Raw genomic sequence first — 16,017 nt, forward strand, 5'->3', positions numbered from 1 at the left:
CATGACAAAATAGAACATTTAAGCGAAATCAGTCGAATAGTTCCTGAGAAATCGAATTTTAACGACACGACTTTTTTAAAATTCGATTTCTCTATTTTGGAGGTCAGAAATTCAAATTCGTCAAAAGAACGGTGAGTTTATTCAGCGATAGTACGTTTGCATGTCTGATTTCTTAACTTGAAACATCGTCTGCACTAATTAATTAGCATGTTTGAGGTCATCCCCTCAAACCATTAAGATTGAGTCCTATAACGTCCCGATCATTAGATCAAAAGTTATTCAGTGTGGTTCGTTTATGTTTTGCGCACTTTTCAAACATAGATCAAGGGGGTACATTTGATTAACCAGTGCTCACAAAATGATCTCAATTTACATTAGAGTTTGTTGGAATACAAACAAAGTTAGAAACTTAAGAATATCCTGGACAAGCTATTTTTACTGCTTCATATCTTACCTGCTTCGTCACCTGACGTCCCCCCCCCCATGTGTTTCTTGGTTTTATTGATTTTCGCATATCAACAATTAACATCGTATAAATTCATTATGTTAAAACCAGTGAGCCCACCTCTCTGTTCGATTATGCTCGCCAGCTCTCTGTTCGCACACTAAGTGTTCAACACGATCTCATTTGGTTTGCTCTGCAAACCACGCTCGTTTCACTCGCTACTAAGTTAAACTAGTTTGAAATATGTTTTAGCGTAAAATTATAAGAATTTAAGTAAGCTATTAAAATCTTTGACGATGAATCCTCTATAAAAAATTTAAATTCTAAGTCAATCTCGAAAAAGATCCCTAAAATTTCTCAGCCTCGATTGAATTCTCACATAGTAAATTTTTTAGCTATTTAGAAACGATCTCTAAATCTTGAAATTTGATTTTCCCAACATGGCAACATTCAGTATGTTTTCCGGAAGAATTTTTTTCTTCTTTCGCGCAGAAGTGAGCAGGACAGAACCTACATATTCCGATCATGTAACCGATGTCATGTTCTTCAACATCAGCTGTTAAATCATGCATGGCGGCACGTCTCCTACGCATTCTTTCAGCGTTCCGTCTTTCATAACTGTCATCAACGTTTTCTTCAGTTCCTTCTTAGCGCTTTTTTTTTATTATTCTTTAAACAACATGACAAATACTTATTTTTCGATGAATAATAATTACAATGAAGAAAATTGCATTTATTGAGCCTGCATTATTTAAAGCATATTATTTCATTTTATAACCATCGTTGAACAGCAGATCCGAATTTCCCGTTTACAGTTGCCAGTGTTCAACTCCGTAGCCTTGTAATTTTGAACTTAAGCCAGAATAAAAGGGAACTCCTGGATCAAGTATTGTAAGAGAGAAATTTGCCTTCGTGGAGAACTTTTTGATAGAACTAACTCTCTTTTGCGTTACATGGAGAGGAAAACCACGAAAACCTCTCACGGTTATTCTGAAAGCAAGGGGACTTTAGCCCATTATCCATTTACCGCCGAGGGTATTTTAAGTCAGCACTGTGGATGGTGTGAGCCGAGTGTGGAATTCGTATCGACCAGTCATCGTTGGGATTCGAACCCGGCTCACCTCATGGGGAGGCGAGTGCTCTCTCCCCTGAGTCACCACGGCTCAAAGCATAGTATAGAACATTTTGCTTTGTTGATAAAAACTATTCGTTTTAACTTATCAATTCTTCCTAACTTATAGCTCAGTTTTTCACGGCTGCACGCGAGAAAGAAGTTTTCCTTCAGAACTTTTTAAATGCTTATCGGATCTTAAACTCTCGATAATTCACTTCTTCGTAACCGATGGAGAAAAAACATTCTTAAAAAAAATTTTAAAACATTAGTATAAGTATACACATATTTAATGTACAAAAAAACTTGCAAAACAACCACTATAAAGCATTTAATTAATTTCAATGCGTTACAGATTCAATAAAAATTATCAAATATTTAATTCACATTGAATATAAAATTATCAAAATTTTGTTTTAAAAACTTAAGTGAATAAAAATAAATTGAGGCAAAAATTGAGGTATTAAGAAATGATTTGAAATTAATAATCAGGAATATAGTACTAGGTTGAAAAACATATTTAAATACAAAATAACGCCCAAGTAATAAAATGGTTTTTCAAAAGTTATTAATGTGTGTATGATCGGAAAATTTTCTAAACAAAAATAAATTATAAGTGTGTTATATATATATAATATAGCACCAATCGACGTATATTTATATATTGCATAGTTTGCCAACAAAAATGTCTCATCAAATTTACAGAGGTCATATTTTTCATGTAATAACAAAAGTCTGTTCTCTACAATGAAATTAAAATAACTAAGAACAAATTACTTTAAAATGATTTTAAAAAAATTTACACCTGTATTTACTTTGTTTGTATAGCATAAACCAATAAAACGAATAAAATATGTCAATAGTAAGTTTCTAGAGAAGCATTAGAACAAATAGAATTAAATAAATTGAATAGAAATTTAATTGGATTAAAAATTTACGGTATTTTGAACAAAGAAAGGTTTTATTTTTTCATCGAATTAGAAAAATTTATGATTCATTTAAAATATTTTAGCCATTTCTTTTAAATGTAATATCATGAAAATTGTAATTTGCTTAAATATCTTGGTTAAAATGCAGTAAAAAATGTATAATCTTACATATATTTAGGAATGAATAATGTATATAATAATGATGAACAGTACAAATTCATGTAACGTGATGGTATATTTTTTTTAAATAGTTTTGACCATTGGTAAAATGTTTGAATTCATTTATATCCTTGACAATTCATGAGGTGCGTTTTATAAAATGTTTAGCAATACTATTTTATGAAGTGTTTTAAAAAATATGTTCTTTAAAATATTATTTATGCCATTTAAAAGCATTGATTTGATAACTATAAAAACATTTATTGTCGTACTAAATATTTAAAAAAAGGTTACATTCAGGTATTAAATCAAATCAAATTATAGTATATAATTTTCCAGAAGGTACAATTTTGATTCAATGTTTAAAAAATCATCAATGCAAATAAATTTAAAAAAATACCTTTTATTACAAATATCTTCTTGAATTAATTTCCCGAATTATCCGAAATATATAATTCTACCCGTCGAATTTCAAGTTTATCAAATTAAATCTTTTTTTATTAGATTACTTTTCGGAAAACTACTAGCTATTGAAGCAATAAATCCTTTTCGCTCGATCCGTTTTCTTCTGATCCTTTTTTCAATTAAATTAGGGAACATCATTATAGTTGAGATGCTCTAAAAGTTCACCATAGCAAAGTCTTTAATTTAAAATATTTTTTTCAATACATGAAAAACTTGTTATAATTCTGTATAATGGCACCGGTTATATTCCGGCTATAATTATAATTTAATATTCTGCGGTTATAATTCGAACAATTGTCTGGAAAAAGTTTTCGTTTATCTTAACTTTAGAAATGATGGACTTGCATGAAAATGGTGCAAAATGTAATTATCCTTATCATGCAATTAAATAGATAAATACATATTTGAACTGGAAACTTGGCTGATGTATAGCAGCGTGAAAGGCGCCACTAACTCACGCCAACTCATCCTAGATTGGAAACAATTAGCTGGCAATATTAAAAGCTATCCAATATCGGTGTCTCCGGAAGTGAAAATAATTCTCGTTTGGCGTGAATGAGCAATGGCATTGAGTGTAGCCTTATTCCATTATAAGTCTTTAGATTAAAATTATACCCTTTAAATCGTATATGAAAGCTCAATTTGGTGTTAACATGAAAAAAGGGTTTTTTCACACAACTTTTCTGCATTGGTTGGCATCATATTCGGAGAGATATTGCGCCAGTTTTTGTAGTGTAGATATTAAATTAACTGTAGGGTATTTTTTTAAATCTTGATAAATTTTAGTTAATTAGCTCTAATGAAATTGAGTGATAATGAAAATCCTTGAAAATGAGAAAATACTTTAATATTATTAGGGTTATTTAATACAGAAATGTAAAAAAGGCAGGGTTATATATTCATATTTTTGCATTTGATTGAATTTTTCAGATTTTTTTCTATCTATTTGCATTAAATTTTTTAATATCTATTTACATGAGTAAATACCTTTTGAGAAATGAATGAACCACGTCATTGGTCATTATTTTGTATTTTACGACTCCCGCACTAACTATTGAGAAATTAATTTTTTCAGTTGACCTTAGAATCAATATTCAAAAGTCTTCAAATAAGGTTATTTTCCTAGAATTTGATCATAAGTATTTACTTATGCTAACTGTAAACCAAAAAAATATATCGATTTCTGTGAATGTATTGCTATGAGTAGTACCTGAAAAAAATTAATTGTGTGTAGTATACATTTGGCGTAATCTTGAAACTGAATTTTACATTTACAATTTTAAATTTTACATAACTTTCAGGGCCATCAACTACATTACCCAAAACTAAACAAGTCTGAAATTTAATGGAAAAGAATCTTCTTAGCGGAAACAAAATCAACTCACAGAAGTTTGGTCACTGATTTAACTTTTATATAATATAGCCGTAAACTATGAGTATCGCACCTGAATATTTTAATGCAGAAAAAAAGTAATGGGAGAGCCCTGAATTGTTTAAAAAATGTGATTTAGGCCCAATTATTTACTTAGGGTAGGGGAGAAGGGTGAACACAGAATCTTTGCTATCTAGGCAAGTAATATTGTTTCTAATGTAACTTTTTACGCTAAATCAAATGAAATAAGACCCGAATTGGTACATCTGATCTTTAAAAAGTTTATTAAATTTTATACGAGAAAGAACAAATTCATTCTCATTTATATTTATGCGTCCCACGTTATTATTCAGGTAAATGAGGTATTGATTCCTTTATATCCTTTATGCAATCGATAGGAACATAGTTCACTAATTGCTTAAAAGTTACAAAATTTTAAATAGGTAAGTACAAAAAATGCATAACTGTTTTAGCACATAAATCATACATAACTTTGAAACTGTTAGTAAACAAAGTGTTCCTATCAATTACTTCAAAATACATCAACTTCTAAAAACATTAATTCAAGATGCATACTACTTCCAAACGCAAAATACTTTTCCAGCAAGTTTTATACTTTTCATGTTTTGTCTAAGACAATGGCTTCTAAAATTGGGCAAAATTTCAGATTCCTGCAGCCTTACATTCAGACAAATATACATTACACGCATGTTAATTTTTTAGGTACTACTCATTAAGTATGCATTCACCGAAATATATACGGTTTCGGTTCACTGCTGGTATAAGTAGCTGTTGATGGCCAAAGCCTAATAAAATATCCTTATTTAAAATATTTTTTAATGGTCTTTGACCTTCAGTGCAAAAGTCTAATAAAAGTATCTATTGCTTAATAGTTAGTGTGGAGGTAGTAAAACACAAAATAATTGTCAGTGTCTTTGTTCACTGATTTCACAAAAAAGTCTACCGCGTGTAAAAAGATACGTTTTTCTCATTATCCCAGAGGGTCTTCAGTTTTGATCCACCTCTTGAGAAAAAAAATTTCGCAAAAATAAAAAAATACTTGTCGGATAGAACATATCCTGAACATATAGAACATCTCCTGAAACTACAAAATCAAAAGCTTTAATAATCCAACCCTACCTGATTTGCCTGATTTTTAATAAAAATGGCTCTCATCCAATACTTTTGATTAAAGCATGTGTAATTGATGTTATTGGGTTTTAAAACAGAGGTTACAAAAATTAGGGTTACAATATGCAACAATATAGATGGTGTACGAACTGTTGTGTCGAGTACGAAATGTACATATGGATACTGCTCTAGCAGGACTTTTATTTGTGTTCAATTTATTCATCTGAGAATGCTTATGATGTAATTACGATCACAAGGCGAGAATTAACAGACTTTGAACGTGGAATGGTTGCTAGAGGCAAGGGACATTTCATTTCGAAAATCCTGAGTGAATTCGACATGCCTAGATCTACAGTATCAAGAATGAACTGAGAATACCTAATTCCAGGCATTACCTCCCATCATGGACATCGTAGTAGCCGACCACCCGCTCATAATGACTGAGACCACTAGCGTTTGTGTAGAATTATCTGTGTTAACAGTTAAATAACTTGAGTCAAATAACCACGTATCTGTAACGGCAGTGCGGCGAAATTTGGCTATAGTGGGATATGACAGCCAATGATCGACTCGAGTGGTTAGAGGAGTGGTAGTTTGTTCGCGACTGGTTAGGAGAACATTTACGGTGAACATTTATGGGATTTAATCGATAGGTCAGTTCGTGCGCAAAGTCTTTCACCCGCCACACTTTCGCAATTATGGTTATCTATTGAGGTTGCAGAGCTTAATATACCTGAAGGAAACTTTCAACTGCTTGTTGAGTCCATGTCAGGTTGAGTTGCTGCACTTCATAGAGCTAGAGGAGATTTGACATGATTATCAGTGTTAACAAAGAACTAACATTACGTGGAATAATCACGTGACTATAAAGGCAACAGTGGTGCGATATTTGGCTTAATAGAATATGGCAACCGTGGACCGACTTCGAGTGGCTTGTCGAGTGCACGACATTGAAGAATTGCGCCTCTCTTGGGCTCGTACTATATTTGTTGGACCCGAGACACATCCCTTTTGACAAAAGGTATCCCATGACTTTTATCACCATATTGTATATTACAATTTGAAACAATTTGTAGAGTTCGCTAGATCAGACCTGCGAATCGGAATGCCGAACCTGCGACCTCTCATCCTGATATTCTTCCTGCTGTCAGAAATTAACTGCAACTGACTGAAGGATACTGATGTCATAATTATTCATCGCACATTTTCTCCAGTATATATATGCATCTGTAAAACCACAAAACTACTACTACCCTGTTATACTCTATTTTGAATTTTAATTCATTTTTAAGTTAGTCACGAGGCTTTTGTGACTCTATCATTTTCCCGGAAAATAAAAGGGTTTATTATTATCTCCTGATTGTTTTGATGTTGTCTTTGGTTCCGTAAAAATGTAGGAACGCTATTCCTCGTTCCTACAAATTCATACAAACTAAGAAAAGAACACAATTGTTAATCCTTTGACGCAAAAATTTCCTTTAACATATTTTCCATACTGATTTTTCCTTATTATGCATTAGTTTAGGTCAAAATAAGTGACAAATATTATAATTAGCATTTTAATCATTTACGGTTATGATATACAGCATGAAGCACCGGTGTATTTTCCACGTTAAAGATAAAATCTTCCATACACGACTCACTTCTAAATTATAATTTTTTTTGCAATAAATAGACTGTTTTTTTATAATTAAAAAGTAGCAAAATATATTTTTATTTGTAATTAGAGGGCCAGAAAATGTTTTATATAAAAGATACACCGGTGTCTTTTCTGCATCAAAGGGTTAAATTAAATCAGAGTATGAAGCTTTGACTGCCAACTATCAAACGTTTCAAATTTTTTTTGTTAAGTTTTGGTTTTCTGTCTTTAAGATGAACACTGTTAAAAAATTTCAATGTATCTCAGAAATTGCTAGCTTCAACAACACTTGCACTTACCCCGTTGAATCAAGTTATTTTCTAAAAGGCCAATAATGGTCGTATTTTATCTGAAAATTAGTTTCCGAATAAAAATTATGCTGTTGTTGTTGTCGTCGTCAGCCATTAAGGCAAAGAGGTATGATTGTTCTTGTTTTCCAGTGGCGCCATCTTTGACTAAAAATTTGACTCATACGTCACACCCGTTTATAGAGCGAACCCTTTCATATATCTATTTATCCACCTATCGCACATGGAGGACTTTAAGATAACAGACATATTTAACGTGCACCAGTCACCATTTACTACACGGGAGTCTTCGGCCGACTGGATTCGAACTCCCGTTCTCATAAACGAGAGTCCAGCAACCTGCAACCAGTTTATCCCGGCCAAAAAGGTTATGTTCGTCAAGTTTAATAATACATTCAGCTCTAATAATGGTGCTATAAGTTTTGGTTTGCAAATTGCATTGAAATAATTAATCAACTGATATAATTGAAAGTTTAACGCATGCTTATGGATATGATTCTAATAAATACCTTACTAAGATTCCAATATATTTATGTAAGAATCTCTATTAGAAATTAACTCTTTTGAATCATGCAATATTTCATATATTTTAAATAAAAAAAGATGATCAAAAATACTTTTAAAAAATACACTTAGATTGTTAAGATAGTAAATGGAAAATATATCGTTTTAATAATTACCATTTTTTAAACTACTTATATCGAAAATAAACTGTTAAGACAGAAAAAATGAGACAAATTGAGACTAATTTTCTGTACAAAAAAAAGAGTACAAATGTCATCTGTTGCTACTTAACTTTCAATTTAGCATACAAATGAGACTGGGAAAAAAAATTAATTCTATCAAAGTTTTTTTCGTTATTATTTGAATCGGAATGTTCGGAGCATTTTCAAAAATATTAAAGCGAATTTTCGAAAAAATAAGTCATTAAATTCATCAATCTTATATTTTCCCTTTTTTATCAGCTGCTCAAAAATTCCTAACTGCTCATATACTTAATGATTTATTCATACTACGGTTGCTTTTAAATTAGTTTCACATTTTTATTTGGAGTTTTACCGTGTTCTATATTTTTATTTTGTCACAAAGTAACGAAATGTTTCGTTTTTTGCATAGATTAAGTTTACAAAAATACATTAAAAACGTTTGTAGGAATATCAGGTGTCTTGTAACAGTATATATCCCTTTATCACAATTTTTTCCCCATCAGCATGTCATAAATAAATGATTGGGTAACAGAATGTATATATTTTATAACTGTTTAAAAAGCAGGATATGAGGCAAAAAAATAAGTACAATGCATAAAACAATAGACGGATCACACTATAAAACAACTTTTGATCTAATGATCGGATCTTTAATTTCTGGGACTCAATCTTAGTGGTTCAAGGGGGTGACCTTAGCTATGCTAAATAATTAGAGTAGACGATGTTTTAAGTTACAAAATCAGACACAAAAATGCACTTTCTCTGAGTAAATATATCTTTTTAACAACGGATTGTGATTTCTAACCCTCAAAATATAGAAGTTTAACACACTCTAAGAAGTACGGTCCCCATAGTACGGTCCCCACTCAAATAAGCCAAAACACTTTAAAGAAGACGAACACAGAAATAAATACCATTCGCTGGGAATCTGAAACCGAAACAGACAATTAAGTTTGGAGAGGGGATGTATTTACAGCTGACCTAAAGACTAATAGCGGAATGTCCATCTCTTATAAAAGAGCTGAAATTTCAATGAAAAATTCGGAAGAATGAAATTCGATGACAAGTTCCCTCCGGCATTAAATTCTACTTGTAGTTAATTGAAGACGATTGAAATTTGTATATTTATATCAGACTCCTAAGTGCAATAGAAATTAGAGCTCCCTAGCTATTCGGAAAGTGACCGGATATTTGTCTGACGAGAGAAAGAAAATTCTGCTTACCGTGATTAGAAAATGATTGAATCTTGTATTATTCTTAAGACTTGAGGTGGATTTAAAATCACAGTACTCTAGCTGCAGAAAAGTAGTCAGAATTTCGATTGGCTATAAATTCAATTTTGCAATAAAGTACCATATATATTGCGCATAACATTCAAAAGATAATTTACCCTTTTATTGTCAGCAGGATGTGGTTAAAATTTAAGACCTCTAGTTATTCGATAGGTTTGTGAAATTTTGGTTTATGATAAAACCTAAATACGATAAATGGCGATACATTTGAAGAAAAAAGAATGGCAAATTATGTTTGTAGTGGTCCGTAAACAATGGAAATCAGCTGAGTCATCAGACTTCTTTTAAAAGTGTTTGAGTTTATATGTCTAATAAATTTAAAATAGTTTTTCTCATTTATACTACTTCAAAAATGTTGTTAGCCTAAAAGTTTAATGGTCAATTATACTTAATAACGGAAATATTTAGTTTGGTACTTCAGAAAAAATTTGATATTTGTTATTTTAATGGTAAAAATAAGTATTTTGAATAATATTAATTTTAACTCACGCCAATAACAATTCAAACATCTAATGTTGGATTTGCTTGTGTAAAGAACTTCCAATTGCGATAGAACAAATCCTTTGTAAACTATTTTTTTTCTTCGCAACGACATTTTCTTTTCAGGCAAGAAATATCTTCTATCCATGGCATATTATATTTTATTTATTTTCTCCAAAAATAAATATGTTTTTCACGATATTGATGTTTAGGGATGGGACTTGAATAAATAACAACTCATACTCATAAACAGCTATCGAAAAACATCACCACTGGTGGCGACGGTTTTTAAAAAAAAGCATATCAATCGTTGTTACAGTTTCATTTAATCTTTTCCTGTTTAATTCTCGTGGAAATATTGTTCAATTCCTTTATTTGTTACTTGGAATTTTAATGTGAGTCATACTAAATCAAGACGGTAATATAATTAGTTAAGTGTAATGAATGATTATTTAAAAAGCATATTTTGAAATTTCAGTTATCATCTAATAATACATTTCCACAATTTTTTTCTTCTAAACACTGCACTGTTAGAGATTTCTCGGAAAAAATGGTTAAATAACAATTTATTGAATGGTTATTTTGCTATATTTGATCCAAACAGCCAAATAACCATAAATAAAATGGTAATCAAACTGTTATGCGTGAGAAAAACTGTTTGTTAACTGCTTCCACCTAAACAGCCGGTTGAACAACCAGAATTTTATCGCAACAACTAGAACCCCCTATCGAAGCTACTTAGTTCTTTGCAACTGCGTAAATATCATAGCCGAGTGGGCTTATCTGTCAGTCTCATGACCGGCAGAATATTACCAAACCGGCCAAAATATGTCCTCCATTCCTTTCCAGTGTCCGGCACTTACTAATGCCCATTGCCTTACGAAAAGCAGAGCTCCCATGTCTAGTTAAATAATTATTTCCCTTACGTTTTTGAAAAATGCTAGTTGTAAATGGTTAAAAGACCGTATAGTTTTGTATTCATGGTTTTATAACCATACTTTTTGTAAATAGTTTCAAAACCATAACGGATAAAAAAATGTTCTTTACCGTAAACTTTACGGCTAAACGGATGGACAGACAGTTGCCAGTTATTTTACCATAACTTTATAATGAAAATTTTAACAATGTGGTGAAAGTGGAGATGTCAGGAACATTCTAAGCTACCTTGTGTGCAAGACTCGTGACCTCCTCTCCTCACCTACTTTTAGTGAGAATTGTGAGATTATATTTTCGTTATGATTAGTGAATTATACTCGGAAGGCGAATGGCTCCGTATTTACACAGACGTATCAGAAACTGGAATTTATAGTGGACTTTTTTTTCTCAAAGTGCTCCCGAAAGGTCTGTGGCAACTCAAGCCACGAATAAGGTTAAATCCCCACAAAAGGGATTTCTGCTAGGCGTCTTCCCTAACCGAGGGAGAATTCAATCAGAATGAATCTTGAACTGGCGGGATAAACATCTCGTGGGATCGGAAAAATCCGATTTGAATGTATAATGCACAATCAGAAAAATTTTATGTTTATTTGTGTTTATGTTTAGTGTTCCTATTGTTCTGTTTAATAAATATATAAAAAAGAGAAATTTGGAAAATTATTACAATTTCAACGGACAGGCTATCACTATTGAATAACGCAACTTACAGGCTTGATAGATAAATAAATATTTCATGGTGACCACCGGACGTGATTTAGTATGGAATTATGAAATTGTGGTGATTTATAAATTACGAATCCATAAGACTATTACGAGGAATCTATGAATTACGAACATTCATTGAATGGCACGGAATAAATATTGTCGATGAAAATATATTCAGATAGTGAAACGCTGAGATTTGAGGTAGGTCCATTTTTTCTTTGTTCCAATTTATTGAATTCTTTAATATATAAAATGGATTTAGAACGAATTAAGGAAAAACGAAAAAGGTTAAGAATTTCATTTAGTAAGCATTTAACTAAGATAGAAAATACGATAGGAATTGAAATTTCGAATGAATACACGAAAGAAATGAAAGTGAATGAGCTTTTGAGCTTAAAATCTCAGCTCACAGAACAATTAAATGATTTAATTAAAGCTGATGAGGAAGTGCAGTTAAAAATTGAAATAAAAGATATGGCAGCTGAAATAGATTTAAGTGAAGAATATAAAGATAAGGGTATTGAAGCGAAATCGAAAATAGAAAGGAATTTAGAAAATTTAATTGTTAAACCACAAGGTGTAATTCAGATAAGCGAGACAAATGTCGCGGCAAATGTAAAGGTCTGGTTTCTTAGGACAATCGCCTTATGACGTCCCGCTGACGCCAACAAAATACTGGTTTGTTAGCTCAAGGCCTGGTTTCTTAGAACTAGCGCCTTATCTGGGCGTCAACGGAAAGTTGACGTAGAAGTGACGCCAAAAAATACTTTTTTGTTAGCTCAGCTTGAGCAGTCGGTCTAACGCAGACATTATCTCTCATTGCGCATGCGTTAATAATGTAAACAAATATTTATTTTGAATTTGTATTGATTTTGTTATTGTCGACCAGTGTTTTAGAGAACAAGTAATGACTTTGCCCAAGAAAAAACACATTATAGCTGAGCTAAATGAAGAGTGCTATGTTTAATGAAGAAGCTATGTTTAATGTCAATATCAAAATCTTGGCTGATTTCAATGTACTGTTGGATGCTGTCCGCCATTGCTTCTGTGGTTAACGTCACGTTGTAATCCAACTGCAGTTGAGTTGGACGGCAGTTATAGTTCAAGATGAGCGTTCGATGACGTATACTATCAAACTCACAAATGGACCAATCAGAGGTTAGCGCTGATTTCCAGCTGACGGCGTCCTGTCCTAAGAAACCAGGCCTTAAATAACTCTGTTCAGTTTGTACCACATAACGTACAAAATACTTCTAACGTTCAAAACGAAACTAAAAATATTGTCAAACTCCCGAAACTAAATATTCAAACTTTTTACAGTGATTGTAGTTATTTTTTAGATTTTTGGTATTTTTTTGAAGTTGCAATACACAATAATACTTCATTATCAAAAATAGAAAAGTTTACATATCTAAAATCCTATCTAGGAGGAGTTGCATTAAGTGCAGTATCGGGATTTTCACTTACGGATCAAAATTATGACGCGTCAATACATTTACTGAAAGATAGATTTGGGCGAACTGATATTATAATGTCAACACATATGCATAAACTGTTATTAATAGATCCTGTTAAATCTTGTAATAATATTGTTGGATTAAGAAAAATGTATGACGCAATAGAAATCCAAATTAGATCTTTACAATCATTAGGAGTAGCTGCAGGAACTTATAGTAATCTCCTATGCCCAGTAATTCTACAAAAATTACCCGAGGAATTGAATTTAAATTTTAATCGGCAGCGTAAAACAGGTGAATTATTCGATATTTCTTTGTTGCTTCAATTTATTAAAGATGAGGTAAATTGCAGAGAAGCAGCATTATTATTAGCGAATCCTAAGAATGCAACTGTTAGAGATTATTCATTTAAAAATAAAACAGATCAAAGTTACCCTGATAGGCCTCATTATTCGAACACTAAAAGGAATGATTATTTGGACAATAAATCTAGCGCCGCAGTTTTAGCTACACACATCGAAGAACGATATTCACACCCTCATAAATTTGACTCTTACGCGAAAACAAATTACAATTCAAAGCGAAACTTTAATACTTCCTATTCTGATAGACATGTGAATAATTTAAAATGCATTTTCTGTTCTAAAAATCATATGAGTCACGATTGCTTGTTAAATGTGTTTGAGAAGAAGAAAGCTTTAATGTCTAAGGGCTTATGTTTTATATGTTTTCAAAATCATTTTAGTAAATTTTGTGATAGGAATTATCAAAAATGCAAACAGTGTAATTCTTCTTCTCATAACTCTTTAATTTGTAATGGGAACGAACATAATGAAAGAAAAAATGTTTCGGCGCCAGCGGTTGACGCCGTGCAAGGGGGAAAAAAGGGGGAATCCCTTCGAAAGGGGGAATCCCAGAAACTCAAAATGCTATATCGTCTATGATTTCTCTTTCTTCTAAAGAAAATAAAATAAAGAGGAGCGCTTCTAATTCGATCTTATTGCAAACTTTTTCGGCGGAATGCAAAACAAAACAAGGAGTTAATATTCAATTGCGTTGTATGTTAGACGGAGGGGCGAATAAATATTTCGTTTTAAGAGAAATAGCTGAGTCATTAAATTTAGAAGTGATTAATAAAGAATCATTAATTATTTATACATTCGGAAATGAAATCGCAGAAAAGGGCACATATGATGTGGTCGAATTAACATTACTAAGTATAAAAAATTCAAATCGAAAGATAAAAATACAAGCGGTGGTAATCGACTCGATTACTTCGGCACAAATTAACATTCCGTCACAATGGGTTAGAAATATTGCTATAGAAATGGGGATTGAATTAGCTGATGTTAGTACCTCCAATAATATACATGTTTCAATTGATTCGGATTACATATCACAAATTTTACGTGAAAGGAACGTAAGAATTAGTAAAAGATTGATCGTAGTGGGTAGTATTTTTGGAGCTTTACTACAAGGACAGGATAAGGAATCCAATTCACCGGAGGTGCCAGTCAATCATTTATTTGTTGAAAATGAAGAATTAGACTGTGATAGGATTAAGAATTTGTGGTCATTGGAAGCAATCGGGATAAATGCAGATAAGGAACTATCTCCGTCAGATAAAGAAATTTTGGAATCGTTTGAACAAAATACGACATATTCAAATAAAAGATACGAAACTCGATTATTATGGAGGGCGGATAATAGAGAATTGAATAGTAATTATGAAATTGCAAAACGTCGTTTATTTAGTTTAAACAAAACATTCGAGAGAAATAAGGGATTATATTTAAAATACGATGAGATCATAAATGAGCCCGTACGGGAAGGAATTGTTGAAAGGGTAGAAATGGATTTAGATAAAAATATAAATACAGGTTATTTTCTCCCACATCACGCTGTAGTACGCGAACAAAAGGACAGTACAAAGGTTAGTGTAGTCTTCGATGGATCTTCAAAGGGTAAAGGGGAATTGTCATTAAACGATTGTTTAGATTGCGGTCCAAACTTAAACCCGGATTTACTAAAAATTATTTTGAGGTTCAGATTGCACAAAATTGCAATTTGCGTTGACATTCAGCGTGCATATTTGGAAGTAGGGATCGCAGAACAAGATAGAGAATTTTTAAAATTTTCGTGGATAAAAGAAAAGGGTCCTAATCTCGATCTCAGCAATCATAATATCCAAACTCTTCGATACAAAAGGGTTACATTTGGAGTTAAATGTAGTTCATTTGTGTTGTCAGCAACAATAAGATTACACATAGAGAATATCGCAAAGACTATGGTGAAGCGTGTGAAATGCTCCATGAACTCTATGTAGATGATATGATCGACGGAACTTCTGACGTGCAGGATGCCTTTCGTTTGAGTAAGGAGATGATATTTATTCTTGGACAAGCTAACATGAATCTACGTAGATGGACAACAAATTCTCCGATTCTTGGCGAAGCATGGAAACAAGCTTTTATAGATTGCCGAGAAACATCTCAAGAACTAGGCGAACCTTTAAAGATTTTGGGACTTATCTGGAACAATGTTGAGGACAACATTAGATTCGACATTTGACAGTTTGAAAAGCTGAGATTGCGCAAGGCGATAACTAAACGAATTATCTTGGCAGCATGCGGTATGCTTTTTGATCCCATTGGACTAATGAACCCCTTCAGTATTAGAATAAAGCTTTTGTTACAACAGATTTGGGAAAAGGGCATTTCATGGATGAGTGTATTCCCACTGAAATAAAGGACACATTTATTGATTGGTATAACGAATTAAAGATAATTCGAAACTTGGAAATACCTAGGCAATATTTCGAAGAACTGTAGTCATTAGAGTAGGGAGTCATTAGAGATTCATATTTTTTCCGATGCAAGTC

The 16,017-nt window shown here is 32.2% G+C and overlaps 1 protein-coding gene across 1 annotated transcript; it reads left to right on the plus strand.

The window, feature by feature from the left end:
* Window positions 1-14,463: 14,463 nt before the first annotated feature.
* LOC147816288 (uncharacterized) lies at window positions 14,464-15,462 on the plus strand. The gene has a single exon (XM_087152263.1). The coding sequence runs from the start codon at window positions 14,464-14,466 to the stop codon at window positions 15,460-15,462; it is 999 nt and encodes a 332-aa protein (XP_087008389.1).
* Window positions 15,463-16,017: the final 555 nt, after the last annotated feature.

Source organism: Parasteatoda tepidariorum, chromosome 1 (assembly GCF_982258835.1).
Source record: "Parasteatoda tepidariorum strain Cologne lab strain chromosome 1, Ptep-v5.0, whole genome shotgun sequence".
Classification (NCBI taxonomy): Eukaryota; Metazoa; Arthropoda; class Arachnida; order Araneae; family Theridiidae; genus Parasteatoda; species Parasteatoda tepidariorum.